This window comes from Choristoneura fumiferana, chromosome Z (genome assembly GCF_025370935.1).
Source record: "Choristoneura fumiferana chromosome Z, NRCan_CFum_1, whole genome shotgun sequence".
In the NCBI taxonomy this organism is placed as follows: domain Eukaryota; kingdom Metazoa; phylum Arthropoda; class Insecta; order Lepidoptera; family Tortricidae; genus Choristoneura; species Choristoneura fumiferana.
Genome location: NC_133472.1, coordinates 24,099,626 through 24,118,556, shown reverse-complemented (window position 1 = coordinate 24,118,556; position 18,931 = coordinate 24,099,626). Strand labels below are relative to the sequence as shown.

Below are 18,931 nucleotides of genomic sequence, written 5' to 3'. Positions count from 1 at the left end.
CCACACACTTACAATAAGTTAGTTATTTGATATTTATTTGTGTACAATAATATTTACCTACTTATAATAATTGATATGGCAAAACAACGTTGGTTGATGGTTCGGAAACGCAATAGGACCCGCTAGATGGCGCTGTTGTTTGTATGTTGTCATAATTTTTAAATGTACTTAGTGTTTTTTCGGGCAGGACAACGTCTGCCGGGTCCTCTAGTATATTATAAATGTAAAAGTTTATGAATGTGTACTAGTAATAGTCCTTATAACTCTTTTACGATAAAACGGCGTTGCTTTGCATATGGTTTAACTATGACAAAATTTATATTTAATTTATTTATATTTTTATTTATTTTATTTATTTTTGATAGACGGATCTCTAGATAGGCTACTTTTTATTTAGGTATCCTATCGTGATTGAATGTACTTACGAGTACGCAATTTAAGATCTTGAAATCTAACGATAAAAGCGTTTTGCCTAAACACATAGATTGCAACGTAAATGAAGACCGCACGCAATGTAGGTACTTCCTGGGTATTCCATGACAGCAAAAAAAATTTTTTTTGGTTATCTACACGTACTTATATAATATACTTTCCGTGCATTTACGTAATGAGTAAAAAATCTTACTAATACCTATTATAAAGGCGAAAGTAGCTCTCTGTTTGTTACTTAACTATTCACGCTTAAATCGCTCAAACGATTTACATTAAATTTGATATGGATACCCATAGTTGGAGACCCTGGAAAGGACATAGGATGGTATTTATCCCGAAAAATTGCACAGTTCCAGCGGGATAAGGATAACCTGAAATAATGTCACGGGTAAAAGCCAGTAGGTGCAATATAAAAGCAAAAGCAGCGGAATCTAAATTAAACACTGCATACTGCGTGGAATCGATAATAATCTTAATATTTTTTTATTTTGATCCTAGATCAAGTTATTTAAATCTAAATATTAACTACTTAAGGGTTTTTTAATTTACACTATGACATTTGGTGACCAGTATAGTACGTGAACGAGCATGTTATGCATCATTACGAAGAGTTGAGTCATTGCGTATTTGTTACCTGCCGTCGCATTCTTTTTAAGTAACTTGAAAGATAATGAAAATACATGGACACATTTCGGTCGGGCAAGACAATACAGTACTGCGCTCAAATATGCAATCTAGTTGAAAAATGTTTGAGTCTATCAAAACGATTTTTTACAAAATAACTAAATAAGTTTTTTAACGCAGCTGCAGTTTTAATCTTTATTTGAGTAAATACCTGGTTGCTATACATCGCAACAGGAAAGATGACAAGTGGATATATAACAATATGTGAGTTAGGTTTACAAAAAAAAAAACGAGTAGGCATTCGAGTTTCGTATTTGTATCAGATAATATATTACATTGCATTGATTATCTTGGTGGAATTGTGCACTGGTAATTAATTACCTATTAGACTAGAGTCTTCGACCAGAGTGTGTTGCCTGCCAGTGATGACTTATGGCTCTGAGACGTGGTTCTTGACTGTTGGCCTCTTAGAGAGGCTCAGAGTCACGCAACGAGCTATGGAGAGAGCTATGCTTGGAGTTTCTTTGCACAATAGGATTCTACTCAGAATACGGAAAACTAAAGTCACTGATATAGCTGGATAAATATGCAAGTTGAAGTGGCAATGGGCGGGCCATATCGCTCGAAGAACAGATAACCGTTGGGGGAGAAGTTCTCGAGTGGCGACCACGAACCGGAAGACGAGGCGTTGGCAGGCCTCCTACCAGGTGGACTGACGACATCGTGAGAGTTGCGGGAAACTGGTGGATGCAAGTGGCGAGTTGTCGTTCATTGTGGCGGCCTAAGGGGGAGGCCTTGAACTTGAAAAAATAATAATGAACACTGGTACTTGAAAAAATAATAATGATGTGATTTGTATCGTGTTTGTATCCTCATGTTAAAAGATAGTAAGTAGGTAACTCAAATAAAATTAAAAACATTATGTATGACGCTTTCAGGCACAATTGTATTTTTATTTGGTTCTAAATGATATTTATACCTATTACATCTTCTTTGTGATTTAAATGGTTTTTTTCCGTTAACGATACGATATTAAGAATTAGGGTACTTCCTTTGTTTGCGCATTATGAACCTACTAATGCCATGCTCGCTAGTAGGAACAAAGTTCAGGGAATTGTACTAACACATTATACAGAATACGTAGTACCTAGCAAAACCGTCGATGGCAACATGAAGGATAGGTAACAATATTAACAGGCAAACATGTGTCATTTCAATTTAAGTCACTTTATTTGTTACTGTCATTATCTTAACCCTTTGCCATTGCCACTCAAGCCACTTTATTGCAAGGACAGAATTTTTGTAATTTTGTGTTTTTCTGTTTGTCGAGATACCTAAGTAAACACATGCAAAAACAAACAACATGTTAAAAACAGAATAATATAGTTGTTAAATGGAGATAAAGGCGGGTCGGGACCGGGATGCAGGAACGGCCGGCAGTAAATCAGTTAACGATGATGGCTCGTTAATAGTTACGGTTATGGTTATTTATTTATGTTGGGATTACACGCGCGGCCGCTCGCGCCGCGGGGCGTCGCCTCTCGCGACTTGCTGTCACAACACTTTTTTTCTTGCAAGCCGCGCGGGTACTTGGAACTACGAAAAACTACGAGCACCACGATTTACAGCCTTTTTACCACTAATACGATAAAATTTATTAGTTCCCGGGAGCGGAGTGAGATAACTCGCTCAGTGCGCGGAAATAGAAAGAAAGAAAGGTTTGGGGAAATAGCGTACAGGGGCCTCGCTAGACCTATTAACTTTCATTTTATCGTCTTCCTCTTTGACTCACTCTTGCTATATATGGATAAAATATCTTGTTGCACATATAATCATAAATCGTAACCGTTGGCGCACTCAAGCCCATCTACTTTTCACCAGAGCCCATAGAACACCTTAGAATACGTTTACATCTTGTATGATCAATTAGGTACCTACACTTTGTAGACATCTGGGATCTAATTCAAAAAAAGTGGTTATAGAAAACGGATTGTCGATTCTGTAAAGGCTAGGTTTAGTATCTAGTGGGTGTAGGTCGGGAGATGGTGTGCGATAAGACGAGTGTCGAAGCGCGCGCACGTGGTCGGAGCCTTATCACCGCGCGCGCGTCGTGCCGATAGCGGCTGCTGCTGATCAGCTGATCCGTTCAACATCACTTACACGCCAGACACACAGTCTGTTAATATCTACGCTACTGATTATATTTACTTCCTTCCTAGCCGCCGAAGACGATAACACCTCCTAGTCATTTAGTTTATATGTACAATACCGTACGTCCTTATGTACAACGCCGCACCGCACGCCGATTCGCGATGCATTAAGTATTGACTTGGACGTTATCAACGAAGTTGAATGAGCATCGTCCAGTAAGCGCATTACCATTTTTTGCGATAGGTCCTACGAGTATATCAGAATGAAAACAATAACACTTATTTTCATGTAAAATTGTAGGTAAGTGAAAAATAGCATTTGGTGTTTTAAGGTTCTCCACCTTAGAATGGAGAAAGATTATTTTGGACGACTATCCGAAACATATCAAGTTGCTGAATGATAGTTTACAACGCAACGCCGGTTTGTAACGCCAATTTCGCAGGTTTTATTGGATTAACTAAGTTCAAATAACTATTAACGAACTCTTAAGTACCTATGGCTTGGCGTCTTTGATGCATACTTTCAACTAAATTTTCAGCGTAACTGCGAGGTAAAGACCTCGGTTCAGTTCTCGAGATAGATCAGCAACGCTAACAGTATTTTTTCCTCGTAATTTCAGCTTCATCCACGCCCATACATTTTCTATTGGATTGGCATCGGGTGATTGTGAGGGCCAATCCAAAACATCGATGCCATTTTCGGCCTTCCACGCAGTACAAACCCGACTTCGGTGTTTAGGGTCATTGTCTTCTTGCAGGATCCATGTAGCATTATGCCTTGAGAACATCTTGTTAGCGAAAGGTAACAATGCATTTTCATAAATTTTCGTCATTTTTAGGGCATCCAGTGAACCAGTGAATGCAAGTGCAAAAGGCCAAAACCTTGTTTTGAGAAGCATCCCCAAACATGCACCTTTACTGGGTGCTTCACGGTCCGCACGAGCAATCTGTTATCAGCCGCAGACCAAGCCCTAGTTGAGTAATTAGCAGCCCAAAATGAAGCTTCATCTGAAAATATTATATTATTCCAATCCCGGTTTTTGTTTTCACTCGCCCATGACAGTCCCTTTCCCGTGTGTTTTTCAGTAAGGAGCGGTTTCTTCATAGTACTTCGAAATTTGAATCCATTTTCCATCAAACGTCTTCGTATTGTATGTATAGACATAGATAAACCATATTTCTTTAACTTTTCTTGCCCAGAACGCAAAGATAAAAGTGGATTTTTCATAAATATCTGAAAAATCCGCTTATTTTCTGCAGAAGAGGTTGATTTTGTTTCCCCGCGTTCTGGTAAGTCGTCGACGTTTTTTGTTTCCGAGTATCTTTTCACCCACTTGTTCACAAACGCCTTCGACTTATTCATGTACTTAGCGGCCCGATCGCGAGACATTTTGGGTCCTTTCGGATGTAAACAGAGGAACACTGCTTCGTATCGTGTAGCATACGCGGCACTTATTTTGGAAAATGTTCTTTTGGCGGGAGACTGACAAGTTTTTTATTTTACAGAGCATTGTTCGTTAAAGACCATGCTATTCAGCCAGTACTTTTTTTTAATATGTGCCATTTAAAAAATAAGAATTATACCGATCACGATCTTTTCATACACACTGTATCTTGCAGACGATTATTTATGACTGTAGTAGGTCATTAGTAATGCAACTTTTTTGTGTATTTTCAGTTAAATATGGGCAAATTAATTGTCAAAGCTGGATTTCGAGCACACTATACGACGACAAACAACAACAATAAAAGGAAAGCAATTATTTTTAGCTCAATATGTCCAAGACGTAAAAGAAACTAGTGAAATCATAAATTCATAATGAGCCACACCATTGAAGCTCGTGTAATTCGTCAAACTTCAGTGACATCGACGCCATACAAAACATCTTTCTTGTGGAAATTTATAGAATTTGTGATCACTGTTTATGCCATTGTTCTTGCAGTTAACTACGCAGCAGGTTTCGTAACGTATATTTATTTATTTTTGCTTAATAATGCACGAATACGTAAATTTCACTAGTAAATAGTGACAGTTGGTCCGCCGAAAAGTTCTTTGTTTGGCCAAGGTGCGCGCTGCGATTGATTCGTGGTTCCCCCATCTCCTACTTTGCACCCAGAGAATAGTTCCCAAATAAAGAGTAAGACAAATTATTTTTTAAACACATATTGACTTGGGCAACGCACTCAACGCTTTACTCATACTCGTATTAAATATAGGGTTTACTATCATTTGGCAAACAACGTTTAACAAATAATCATTTCTCAAACAACATTTCACAAACTATCCATTTCAGAACCACTACATATCACAAACTGCTCATATCACAAATGATCACTTGATATACTTTTAACAAACTTGTAACTTTACAAACACATCATATGACAAATCATCATATAAAAAATATCCATTACCCAAACAACTCATTTTTCAAACTGTTTAGTCATTTTACAAAACATCAATTAAAAAATGATTACTTAGTATTTGAAAAACTAGTTACATAATTTTTTTAAATTGGTAGGATTTTGTTCTCGTGGCGTTTTTTCTCGTGGTTGTTTCGCATTCCTTAAGGTCGCAGTTCTATCTAACCTAACCCAACCAACTATAGGTAAATGACAGTAGTTGTTTTTCTATGGGTCGCAGTTCTAACCTAACCTAACCTACTAGTACAGTAGATTAGGTTAGGTTAAATTCAAATAAAAAAAAAATTGAATTTGAATTTAACCTAACCTACTGTACTTTCAGCAGGTCGTTTTTTCTTATGGTCGCAGTTCTAACCTAACCAACTTTACTGGCAGAATTTAGTTTTTCTTAGGGTTGCAGTTCCAACCTAACCTATTTCTTAACCAAGTTAACCTCAGCAGGCACCTCTAAATTATTCTTAATAACTTTAGTGTTCATTAGATGATACATTTTATTAAACGTTTTTTGCCAAACGTTGATTTGACAAACGTGGTTTTGCCAAATGACGAAGAAAATAAATAAATAGTTCGCCAAATAAAGATTTGTTTTGTTATATGATGGTTTGTCAAATAAAAAGTTTGTGAAACAATCAATTTGTGAAATGTGGTGTTAAAAAACGATTAATTTGTGAAATAAAAGTTTGCAAAACGTTGTTTGTTAAATGAATATTTGTTGAATAGTGTATCGCCCAAACTGCATGGCATTAGGGCTAACGCTACCTTCAATTAGAATTAGGTACCTACTTTAAATAGCTGAAGTTGACGATTATTCTTTTGAACATAAATACTGTAACATTAGTTGATACTGAATAAATATTTTTTATTTATTTTTAATTCTTATGTCATTACGTAGCTTTGCGGGCAGTCCTTCTTTTTCGTTTCGGGTACTACTACTTGTACATTATTATCCTCCTTCGTCCATCGTTTATCGCAGCCATACTCAAGTTTTTTTCTATGTGGACCACAAATGTGTCGCATTAATGATACAACGGGCCGCAGCATTCATTGTCATCAGAACAAATGTAAAAAAAAAATGAAAATATTTATGATTTTCATACCAGTTGGGCCCTCATAAAAGCTTGGTGGGCCAAATGGCAGGTTGAGTATAGCTGGACAATCGTCTATTGTCCATAGTCCATCGTCCATCCTCGTCCATTGTTCATCGTCCATTCTCGTCCATCGTCCATACTCGTCCATCGTCCAGGGTTCATCGTCAATCCTTATCCATCGTCCATTGTCTATCGTTCACCGATCATTCTCGTCCATCCTAAATTCTCACCCATCGTCCAGTCTCGCCCATCGTCCATCGTCCACCGATCATTCTCGTCCATCCTTAATTCTCGCCCAATGTCCAGTATCGCCTATCGTCCATTCTCGTCCATCGTCAATTCTCGTCCATCGTCCATTCTCGTCCATCGTCCATTCTCGTCCATCGTCCACTCTGGTCCATCGTCTATTCTCGTCCATCATCCATCGTCCATCCTAGTCCACCGCCCATCGTCCATACTCAATTATTGTCCATCGTCCATCCTCGTCCATCGTCCATTCTCGTCTATCGTCCACTCTCGTCCATTGTCTATTCTCGTCCATTATCCATCGTCCATCCTCGTCCATCGTCTATTCCCGTCCATCGTCCAATCTCGTCCATCGTCCATTTTCGTCCATCGTCCATCGTCCAACCTCAGTTATTGTCCATCGTCCATTCTCGTCCATCGCCCATTCTCGTCCATCGTCCGTTCTCGTCCATCGTCCATTCTTGTCCTTCTGTCTATTCTCGTTCATCGTCCATTCTTGCCCATCGTCCATTCACGTACATCGTCCTTCGTCCATCGTCTATCGTCCATCGTCCATCGTCCATCGTCATCCATCGTCCATCCTCTATTGTCCATCGCGTCCATTCCCTATCCTCCATCCACATCTTCATCTCATCTGAGTCACACGCACTCACACGCAAACACACACACACACACACACACACACACACACACACACACACACACACACACACACACACACACACACACACTCACACACATATACAGAAACAAACAAACTTTCGTACTAATAACTTTAACAGTTTAATTTTAGCCCCATACTCAGATATATCATTGCTGTGTAACTTTTTACGCAAGCATTTATATGGAATTACAAACTTACTTACATATGCAGCTTGTATAACTTTGAAACGTAACTGAAATTGCAACATTTTGGATTTTTCTGTGACTATATAGGCTAAAAACTTATTATATTTAAAATTTGGACTTTGTGGGTCTGCTAGTGAGTCAGTGAATATGTCAGTGACAATCCTGAGGAACTTTGAGATGTAGTTATTAAACTACGACTTCAAATATTTTTTTATTGGTTTATAGCTAAGTCCCATTAGGACCTATGTAACTCAAAATTCAGGGTTTTCGCTTCATCCATAATAAAATCACAGGAGGCTGAAAATTGCCTGAATGGCTTCGAGAAAAATACGGTAGGTACGGCCGTGCCTTTGTTTTTATTACTCGACTTGGCGGGGCACTGCCGTGCCCCCAGATCTCGATATATAGAGCTCTTGTTTTGACAGTAAATGCATTGTAATAATTCAACGCAATGATCATTTTTTTCTGAGACTCGGTTCTAGAAGTAAAAAAAAAATCTTTCAAATCGATACAAGACACAGTTTGATTAATTCGAGTTAACACTTGACAGATGGGCGTGCCTTCAGTCAATTTTCAACTTTGATGTCATACAAATAAAGCCATTTTTAGACACCTCGTTACACCGCTACCTTCGTTAACAGATTATGTAAAAACTTTTTTATTTGTATGACCTCAAAGTTGAAAATTAACTGAAGGCACGCCCATCTGTCAAGTGTCAACTCCAAGTTATCGTAGGTACTGTAATACTAAGAGATGTTCTTTCCGATAGATTCGTTCTTTAATCTACTTACTATTGAATATAAAACTGATTAGGTACTTGATAGGTATACAAACACATCACTGAATTATAAACCGTGATCATGTCTGACCAGTCCTCCCAAAAAAACAACACCAGGATAAAAAAGGAGTTTGGAGGAGCTAATGGCCAATGAGCCCTGCGCTGGCGGGGAGGCGAGCGCCCGGCCGGCGCCTGCGCCGCGCACCGCGTCAGTCTACGCTGCGCGTCAACGCAGTGCGCACGCCGCCTTACTTAGTCCTGCGAACACGTACCGTAGGTACGTAAACAAACCTCAGCATGCTGCACGAAGCGTGGCCCTGCGCGACCGGCTCGAACGCGCTCTGGCTGAAATCAGAAAACTTTGAACTAGAGGCTCTCATTGCTGAAGTTAACAACAACAGTACCAAAGGTAACTTCATACTTTTAACTCTCTCTAACAGTATCACAAGTGTGAGAATTATAAAATTTTTGTATGTTGTTTAATTTTGATTGTCATCGTGGTCATATGGTGAACCGCTAATTAGTGAGTTAACCGGTAGGTAGGTAGGTTCCTACTCTGTTATTAAGTCGCGACATAATCATGAACAATTTATGTTACAAATATGTTGTACAAACTAATTACCTTCCTACATTTCAGTAAATGAGCATTCGTAATTAAATTATTTACTAAACTTTATCGTTATTTACAAAATCATCCATTTTGTAAATATTTGAATGCATAATAAAGCTTAATTTGTTCTATAGTTTGTCTGAGAATGACTTGTTTTTGAACTCAATTAGAAGTGTACCAAATTTTATAGGGTTTCTAATAATATGGACGCACACGCACAATACAAAAGAAGTAGGTACTGGCAAGTACTTACCTCAACGTACTTTCTGCTGTATACTTAAATAATATCGTTTTGAAAATAAGATTGAGACGCTTGGAATTATAAACTAAATACAATTTTTTCAGTTCATTGAGGACCTCCGCGAAGTAAATTTTTGAAAATGCTTGAATTTATGTTCAAGTAACAAGTTTGGCCCAGTAAATTTTCCCCCAGGCAATTTGAGATCTCTTTAGGGTTCAGGTCAGGTCAGGTCAGGAAGGGTGGCGTGTGTCACCACTATTAAGTATCTTAGGAACGGGTTTAGATATCGACTTGAAATTTAGTTTCTGAAATTCATAAAAAATGCAAGTTCTTAATCCCCATGTTCATAAGATACATGCCTTTTGAAAGTGCTTTTCATACAAAAAAGTGTTTATGTCAAAACACGTGGGTCTTTTCTTGTGATATAGGCAAATAGGAAATTATAAACATTAACAAGAGTGAAAAACAATAATCCAAATCACGGATTTTTAAAAATAATTAGTATTATTTTAAATTTTTATTTGGGTAGCACAGCAAAATGTAGGTACATAATAAAAAGTTTAATAACAGAATATATGTCATAAGTGCAAGGCTGACTCGCACTTGGCCAGATTCTCACTCTTATCGTCTCATAGAACGAGCGATATTATGTGCACCTTGCGATCTAACCACAATCAGACTACTCTGAAACTATCCAACTTACCCGCAACACTTAAATCTGATAACTATTTTTATTCTAGACTGTGATGGGACCTAACCTAACCTATCTATCATTACTAACGTTATATTAATTTTAGATAGGTTCTTATTTCTAAGTATAATAATAATAGAGAGTAGGTACGAGTAATTATCCGAGCAAGTAATAATAGATTTATAGTACCTACTTTACCTACCTTCTATTAGAATATCAATAGCATAGTTTTATACCAGGAGATACCTACATTTAGGTACGACTCTACAAGCTTTCTCTCGACATGGGTACGAGTACACACCTACTATATCAAATTAAAGATAAGAAATTGTATCATAAATTGAACAATGTGCCTTTATGTTGGTACGAGTATGATTTTTTTTTTTATTTAATTGGATTAATTTTAGCTTTTTAAGCCAAAAAAACAGAATAATGTAATTTGCGTAGGTATTTAAATTGTGGGCGCTTAGCTAATAATATAGGAAAAAGTAGTGCGTTAGACAAGACGTTTTCTTATTGCTAAAGGGCCCGCACCAATCATTTGTATGGTGGGGTGCTATCTACGCATAGCATCACAACACAAATAACGCAGCGGCAATCACCAATCGGTGTCTCTAGCGTAGCAAGTATGTGCGATGTAGAGTCCAGTGGAATCACTATAGCATAATATAATATCAAACATGTATGCGTGTGCGCAGAAGGCGAGGCAGAGTGTGGCGCGGAGGGAGCGGGCGGCGGGGAGGCAGAGAGCCCGCCCCCCTTGCCGGCGTTCGGCTACGCCCACCAGGGCGGTCTGTCGCCGTCCCACTCTCGCAGCTACCAGGAGCTGCGGCCGGCGGCGGCACACGGCCGCGACATGCAGACCTACACGCACCTCGAGGAGACGCTTTTCAAGCCGCCGGCGGGGGCCGCGGGCTCCACCGACGGCGTGGTCTTCATCCGGGGCCGCAGCCCTGACCTCAGCCCCTCGCCCGAGCACCCCGATGATTACCGCCCTATGCACTACGAGCCCTACACGCCCGGGCCCCCGCCCGCCTACGCCCACGGCCACCATCATCATGCTGACGGGTAAGTCTTTATCTATAACTATATACTTAATAATACATACATGAGAATAGCTAATTAATGCATATTTTTATTAAGTGACTATCTGATGGTTTGTTTTGACGACATAAGATAAGTGGATATCGATAGAATAAGTGTCATTATTTTTTTAATTAAAAAACATCATTTCAAATCATATAATTATCAGTGTAAAAGTATTTTTTATGATAGTTGCGATAGATGGCATCAAACGCAACTGTTATATAGAATAGAAGCGATTCAGATTTTCGGATGGGTAGGGTGGAGGCGTAGTGCAGTCGGTAACATAGGTACTCGACGCGTATAACTAAGATGCAAGTTTAAATCCTGTCTGGAGCACCTGAATTTTTTTTCATTAAAACAAACTTAGATTTCGCTGAGCAAACGTTCTGCTAATAAAAACAAATAGGTAGGTACTAAAGACTTCAAACATTTTGTTGGTCGGGTAACCCTCGAAACAAGGGCTTACTTACCATTACCATTATAGAGGTAGTGTACCTAGGTACAGCAATAAAACGTAGCCCATCCGTTTCGGCAACTGTTTTGAATTGGTCTATTACATATCTTGTTGATAATCTGAGAACGTACTTTAATTTGGTTTAGCATTTTCTTATTTAATACATACATACTGAACCATCACATTCCTCCAAGCACTTTTGAAACTTACTTATTTAGAAGTCACTAGCCTAACGTTGTTCCTGGTTAATCATTGAGATATTATCTTTTAGGTACCTATAACTTATTAAATATATTGTAAATATTATATTCATGTAGGTAATTTTACTTGATGCAATCGCTTCAATTCGATTATTAATGAAACGAAGATTGGAATGCACAGTAATTCAAATCAAGTGAGAATTATATTTTTATAGTGTTTTTTAAATATGTAGTTAGTTGGTGCGACAACGTTACAAAATTACATAAATTCTAATGTTATGGCTTGACACGCTACCGCCTGTCTAGATTAACAGTTATTAGGGTTTTTAAGTAATCAAGTTGATTATCTAACATTGACTGCCTAATAATATGTCAAGGCTAGAAGAAATGGTGTTTTCTATTTTATTTTAATAAGCATAAACATTCAAAATAAACACGTTAATTTTCTAAAATAGAGTCAATATTATTAGTGTCCCTAATTATGTAGGTATTACTTACTTGTGAATCTTTATTTAAGTTTAAATATGGTAATTATGTAATAAAATAACAAATCGTTAAAATTAGAATAATACTTGCACTAATGAGCATTTATTACCACTGATGCTGGTATTGACCATAATATTACATTATTCTAAACTGGAGAGGCAACGCATATAATATAAAGTACTTGCAGTTTCCTGTAAGATGTTTAGGTTATATATTAAATGATTCATCTTCGTATTTTAAGTGGTGTTACAAGGAAAATTAAGAGTTGTGCTGGGGCTAAGTCTGGCCTATTTATATCTTGAATATAATAAATAATTATGACCAATTATTTCAACCACAACTTCTTATTTAACTTGGTGAAAAAAACTGACCCCATGTCATAAAAATATTTAATTTAAGTTAATTTCAAATTTACCTACGTACACAATTTTACGTTTCTTATGAAAGTTTTTCAGATTTTTTTTTGTGATTATGGTTAAGTTGAGATGTTACTGAATGACTTGAAATTTGGCAGGCATATTTCTTGAGCGTCACAGAGGTGCAGTGGCAAGGGATTAATCAAAATACCTATTAAAAGGTTTTATAAATAGTTTCGATTTAAGGAGGCTTTATTTCCGTAACTACCTATAATAAAATTTAGAGAATTCTTATTTCGCGTTCAACTGGGACGTTAAAATGGATACCTACAACCGATTTTCAAGATTAAACAAAATTTCCATGGAACAACACGCAACCTAAAACACTGGAACTGGAGACTAAGTACTTGGCACATACATTCCTAAAAGGACATTTTTAGTGGTGCACTAGGATATGCCAGGGAATAAGAAGGCTTCATATTTTGATTACAAAGATTACAAAGTGATCCTGGCCCGACACGCTCTTTGCCGTTTTTTTATTAGAGTCCTAAAATCTCATAAGATAATTGCTTAATCGTATCAACTACCTACTTTACTATAATCATTAATGTTACTTGGTACCTCGAATGAAGTTTCAGGCCACGCAATACGTAAGCTAATTTAAACAAAGTCGTAAAGTAGGATTTTCCGTATGTATAACTCACCTGATGAAATCATGTTTAAGATCATTAACTTAATCGTGATCTAAGATGTCTCTCAACTGTCTGCGCACTAATGTGATGCACGGGATAGAGCGTAGAGTCTACGTAAGACGCACATCATTAGCTGGCACATGGAGGTGATGGAGGTAGCTAAAGTTTATAATATTGTACAGTAGGTATTGTATTGTATTGCAAACATAAAAACACATGAAATTAACAAATAATAAGATGTACAAAGGTGGTCTTCCAGTTAACCTTTGAACGTTTGACAGGATATATCAAAAACAAAAGATTAGTCACTACGAGTACAAGGGAAGGAAGGAAAGGAAGGTGTATAAAAGGTTTTTTTCATGGAATTAAAGCAAGTACCTATTTTCTCTCTAAACGTAGCGTGTGCGCAAGGGATGGATACTTTGCATCCGCGATTGACGTTAGGACCTCAGGTCGCAGTCGCGGACAGACCGTCTAACAGACCGGCTAATGGCAGCGGCGCCGGCCCTCGTCTATCGACCTCGAACTAACGACTTTACACATTAGTAACAACTCATTAACACGTTCAAATAATAAGATTATTCGTTTTCTCAATCACTCCCAAAATCTTCCGCTTTCATCTAGATTTTTTTCGAATTGTACTGAGAAAACTGCGCGGCATGCAACTTACAAACTAATTTTTCCTGAAATAGCTTTTGCAACTTCAATTAACGTTGATTTTCATTTGGAGACTTTATTTAATTTATCGTACAGAACAAATATATATGAAAGTTTTTCCTAAAACTACCAGCACTTCTGAATTATACAGCTGATAATTGCGAAATATTTTTTTAAATTACGATATTTTAGAACTGGGGTCAAAAGTCGTATATTTCTCGATATTGTGTTTAAAAATGTAAAAAATAAAGGCCTCAAAATCAGTTTCCTATCTCCTTGTATTAAGGTCCCGGGTTCGAATCCCGGCCGGGGCAGATATTTGTATGAATAATACGAATGTTTGTTCTCGGGTCTTGGATGTTTAATATGTATTTAAGTATGTATTTATCTATATAAGTATGTTTATCCGTTGCCTAGTGTCCATAGTACAAGCTTTGCTTAGTTTGGGACTAGATTAATTGGTGTCAAGTGTCCCATGATATTTATTATTATTATTATTATTACTAACCTTTCCTATTTATGAAGGACAGGCAAACTTTTTTGTAATATAATTAAGTAGGTATTTTATTAACTTAATTATTTTAGGATAGTTTTTATGTATCAAAATGGTCGTATATTAATTAAAAAAGTAGTAAGTAGGTAGTTCTAATTCTGAGATTTGTGTAATCAACTACCAAAATAGTGCTGCTGTTAATTTTTCGCAATTTTGAAATATGTTAATCGTAATAATTCAATATTTAGGACGCCATATGAAAGAGGCGGAAGTGGTCGCCGAAGCTCGGCACTCGCAATCGTACACCTACCGGATGTTTTTAAATATCGCATCATATCCATTCTTCGAGTTATGTTCATGTACTATGTCCATGTTATGAAAGCCTTCGGCAGGCTGATGGACGGTCACGTGCGAGCGACGTGCTACGTGCTGCCGCGCCTGCGTTCCCGGGGTGTTGTGACACATTCCAACAGAGATGGTTGCAACACGACACATAACGAAAACATACAGACATAACATAACATCTTTTAACAGACACGTGACTACCACTAACTTCATCAAAATCGGTTTTCTCGCTGTTTCGTGATTCGATTCGAATTTTCGAGTTTCATGCAGGTTTTATTAGACCGCGATGATACTAGGAATAATCTTACAGCTATTCCCATATGGTTGCGTCAGAACGTATAGAAAATGTCAAATCTAATAACCCTAAAACCCCTTTCGAGAATCGGTGATTCCAAGTAAATTTAAAGTAGGTTAAATGTGACATAAGAAATTGTAAAGTGTATTTTAATTGCATAACTGACAGGTGCAAATTAGCCAAAACACGCTCATGATGCCTAGTTAAAAGTATGCCTATAAAACCAGCCATGTGCGAGTCGAACTCGTGCTCTATGGATTCCGTGCAAATTTTAAAGCACGCAAAAGTAGAGACACTGAAACCGGTGTTCTTTGTGCAACGTAAATTAACAGTACAGCGTAATTTGGGAATCCCAATTGGAATTTAGGGTAATCCTAGGATTTCCGTTCAACTATTTGATCTCAGAAACCGCGGATAGCGGCCGATAAATATTAGATCTCATGATACCTACATAGAGCCCGCCGCAAGCGCTGACAAAGCCGGCTACTACCGCCAGACTGTGGTCTGCGTTAATAGCTTAGTTAATTTGTCTATAATTATTTAATTGGTAACTGATTCGCAGTAAAGAGTTAAACTAACGGCCTTTAAAAGGAATTTTGTTTTCAATTAAGGTTATTTGACCCTTTAGTGCCTAAGTCGGTGACCTTGCCGGTGAACTTGTCGGTGGATTAATCGCCATTCTGTACGCCTCTCTGCCAATGCTTTGAGCTCGTGATACGACATTACATTGAGCTTCTTTTTGGCTTGATCCATAAACACACACCGTCTCGGTCTTCCCCTGCCTCTCCTCTATTTTCCCTTTAACTATTTATTGAATCAGGCGTTACTTTGCGGAGGTCCATATCAATGAACTAGAATTTCTTTGCTCACCCGGGACCTTATGAAAGTTAAGTTTAAGACTCAAGACTCAGATGTGTGTCTAACATCTGTTAGCATGGTGTACGGTTGGTGTTGCTCTGAAGATGAGCTCAGGTTGAGTTTGAAACGCGTCAGTATAGTGTGGTAGTGGTGATAGGTGGGTTTGTGTGATTTGTGTGTGTTCTTACAGTGTGGAGGTGAAGGAACTGCATGAACACGCATATTTTGCATAAACTTAACTATCATAAGGTCGCGGGTGAGCAAATAAATACTTTTAGTTCCTTCAATTATTGTCCTTATGTAACTTCATGCCGCCTAAGCCTCGTGCAACGCATATTATGTGCCTAAGTTTTATGTACGTAAAAATAAATTAAATTAATAAGAAAACACTGGGTCGATTCTTTGATGGTTATTTTATAATGTATGTCAAATGACAATTGTCCTCTACCGTTATCAGTTCATTGTGTGATGCTCATTGAGAGTATGTGTGTGTATTAATATACTTACCTACCTCTAAGCGGCAAGCGTGGTTGTGTGCGGGTAACAGCGAGAGCCTACGTTTCCTCGATTATGTGTTGCTTTGTACTCAACTCGGCTCAAACATATAAGGGACAGTGTTTAGATTAGCTACTTTATAATAATTTTATTAAGTTCTTTTAAAAGTGCTCTCAAGCCGTTGTAGGTAGGTACGTTACGCGTGCCGGCACCCGCGCCCGCGTCGCGTGAGTAATAATAACAACTCCGCTGTAGACACAAAGTAAAATAATTTTATACAGTAGCAGTTTGTCATTGAGAATTATCTCGGACACTCGTGGTTTGCAAAAACAAGTAGGTATTAGTTGGGCTACCCAAATTTTGTTATAACTTCTAGAAAGAAAATATTCAAATAAAAAAAACTGTTTTCCTTTTTCGGTGATATCATTTGGTTAAAGTTTTTCTGTTTTTAAAATAGTCGCTGTTTTTAAAATGATCAAATAACAAATAATATATGTTGCTTTAGTTATACAGAAGACCGTTTGACTGAATTTAAAAGTCAACCACTCCATGACTAACGCTAATGACATTAGCTATTAAGAAAGACGGCCGCTTTTATTGTAGACAACAATTCCATTTAAAACAATTTACTTTCTTATTCAGTGGGTAGATATATCTTGTCAATAGTACTGGGTGCCAGCGTACCTACATTCTTTTGTTTTAAGCATCTTAAACAAAGTCTAACCTGACTATACCGAGTATTTTGTATTGATAAAGGATATATTTATATGTCAAGGTTTGAACGTGCCGCTCTGATAACAATTAACCATAGAAAATCTTATTTATACCTACTCGTTTTTTACTATACCCGCTTAATAAACTACATCAAAAATTATTAACCATTTTAGGTTAGTCGATTATAAACACGTAGGTATGTGTTGTATTGCTAAATATTTAAATCTTGCATGGATAATTGATCTTTCCCCAATACTTAAATGAGACCATGTAGCGCTAGCAGCGCGGTCGTTAGTCCCGGTTCGAAGTCCAATTAGTCGATGTTGATCCATACATACAAACTGGCCGATGATTTGAGTAAACAAGTTGTCATAAGTATTATGAATTTTAAACATAAATTGAACGATGATTAATATGAAATTGCACACATCTTGCATAACGAATTTTTATCACGTTGCCCTTCATAAGTTTCATTCATAAGAACAAAGAATGAAAAACAGTATTTTCATTTCACACTGTAAAATGTCGAGTAGCTAGTCTACGCTTACTGCTACGCAGGTTTAAGTGAGTAAGTGTAGTAAGGCGTATTATATATAGACTTTTACAGAAAAAACAGCTGCATGACGTAAAGGAAATTAAATATTAAGCTGTAGTATATTATTTATTATATTACTATATATATATATATATTTTTTTACTATAATAATCTCAGTTTTTTCTATACATTTATCCTACTACGAGTACATATCATCGACATATCTCCGATGATGTCCACTGACTGTAATTTGAACGCTATTAAGTAGCTCAAGAGTCATACTGAAACCAGCGCTGCGGCTTGCCGTGGCAACACGCTGAGTAAGTAAGTATGGCCCTTTTTGCTTCTTTCGGCACAATGTCTTTTTTTCTTTCTTTTTTAGGTAATAGGGTTGTCTTATTTATTTTTAATTGTGATTTCTTTTTGCTGTGCCGAATTTTGGCAAATAAATTTAGTATTTCTTTCTTTCAATGATATTTGATGAACATTATGTTTAAGTACAGTCACACAATATATAATAGTACTAACGTGCAGAATTGCTACGCTCCGCCCCGCACCGGTTCGAGTTACCCCCCACCTCAAGCGCAGATTGCAGGAAAACCGCAGGAAAGCATTCGGGTGCGCAACGCGATGTATGTCGGCCGCACGGCACTAAGTTTGGGAGCAATTATTTTGCGATATGGTAACGGTACCCTACCTACTTCCTTTTTCTAAATAAATAATGATTTCTGAAATTATCGCGATTAATACATGAAATTACTACCTACCGAATAATTCGTTTAAGTTTGTAGTCGTACATATATCTATTGTAATTGAAAATAATAATGCTTAAATACACAGACAGACACATTTTAATTAGGTTTAAATAAATAGGTAAGCTTAAAATCACTATCTAAGCCATACCTACATATAAGTACATTTAAATATCATTGGTACTTATAGCACTTATTAGGGTTTTGATAGTCAGCCCTGTGTATCTTACGCTCACATTGACGCGTGTATAGACGTCGTCGTGCCTATGTAGATTTAAGAACGCGTATTTTGTATGGCGTGGCCGCCGTGTGGTACAGTTCATTATCTCACGTCCCATCTCGGTCTATATCTCACTGCAGGACACAGGACTCCTCTCAGAACG

The 18,931-nt window shown here is 37.5% G+C and overlaps 1 protein-coding gene across 10 annotated transcripts in view; it reads left to right on the top strand.

The window, feature by feature from the left end:
- Positions 1 to 18,931, top strand: part of LOC141432034 (transcription factor BCFI-like) — a 70,544-nt gene that overhangs the window by 25,186 nt on the left and 26,427 nt on the right. For 2 of the 10 annotated variants that reach the window (XM_074093465.1, XM_074093473.1), the window contains exon 2: positions 10,829 to 11,198. In XM_074093465.1, coding sequence (XP_073949566.1) covers positions 10,829 to 11,198 — 370 coding nt within the window. Of the gene's footprint in view, positions 1 to 8,185; positions 8,998 to 10,828; positions 11,199 to 18,931 lie in introns of those variants that run through there. The other 8 variants (XM_074093426.1, XM_074093418.1, XM_074093409.1 and 5 more) reach the window with 8 other exon arrangements.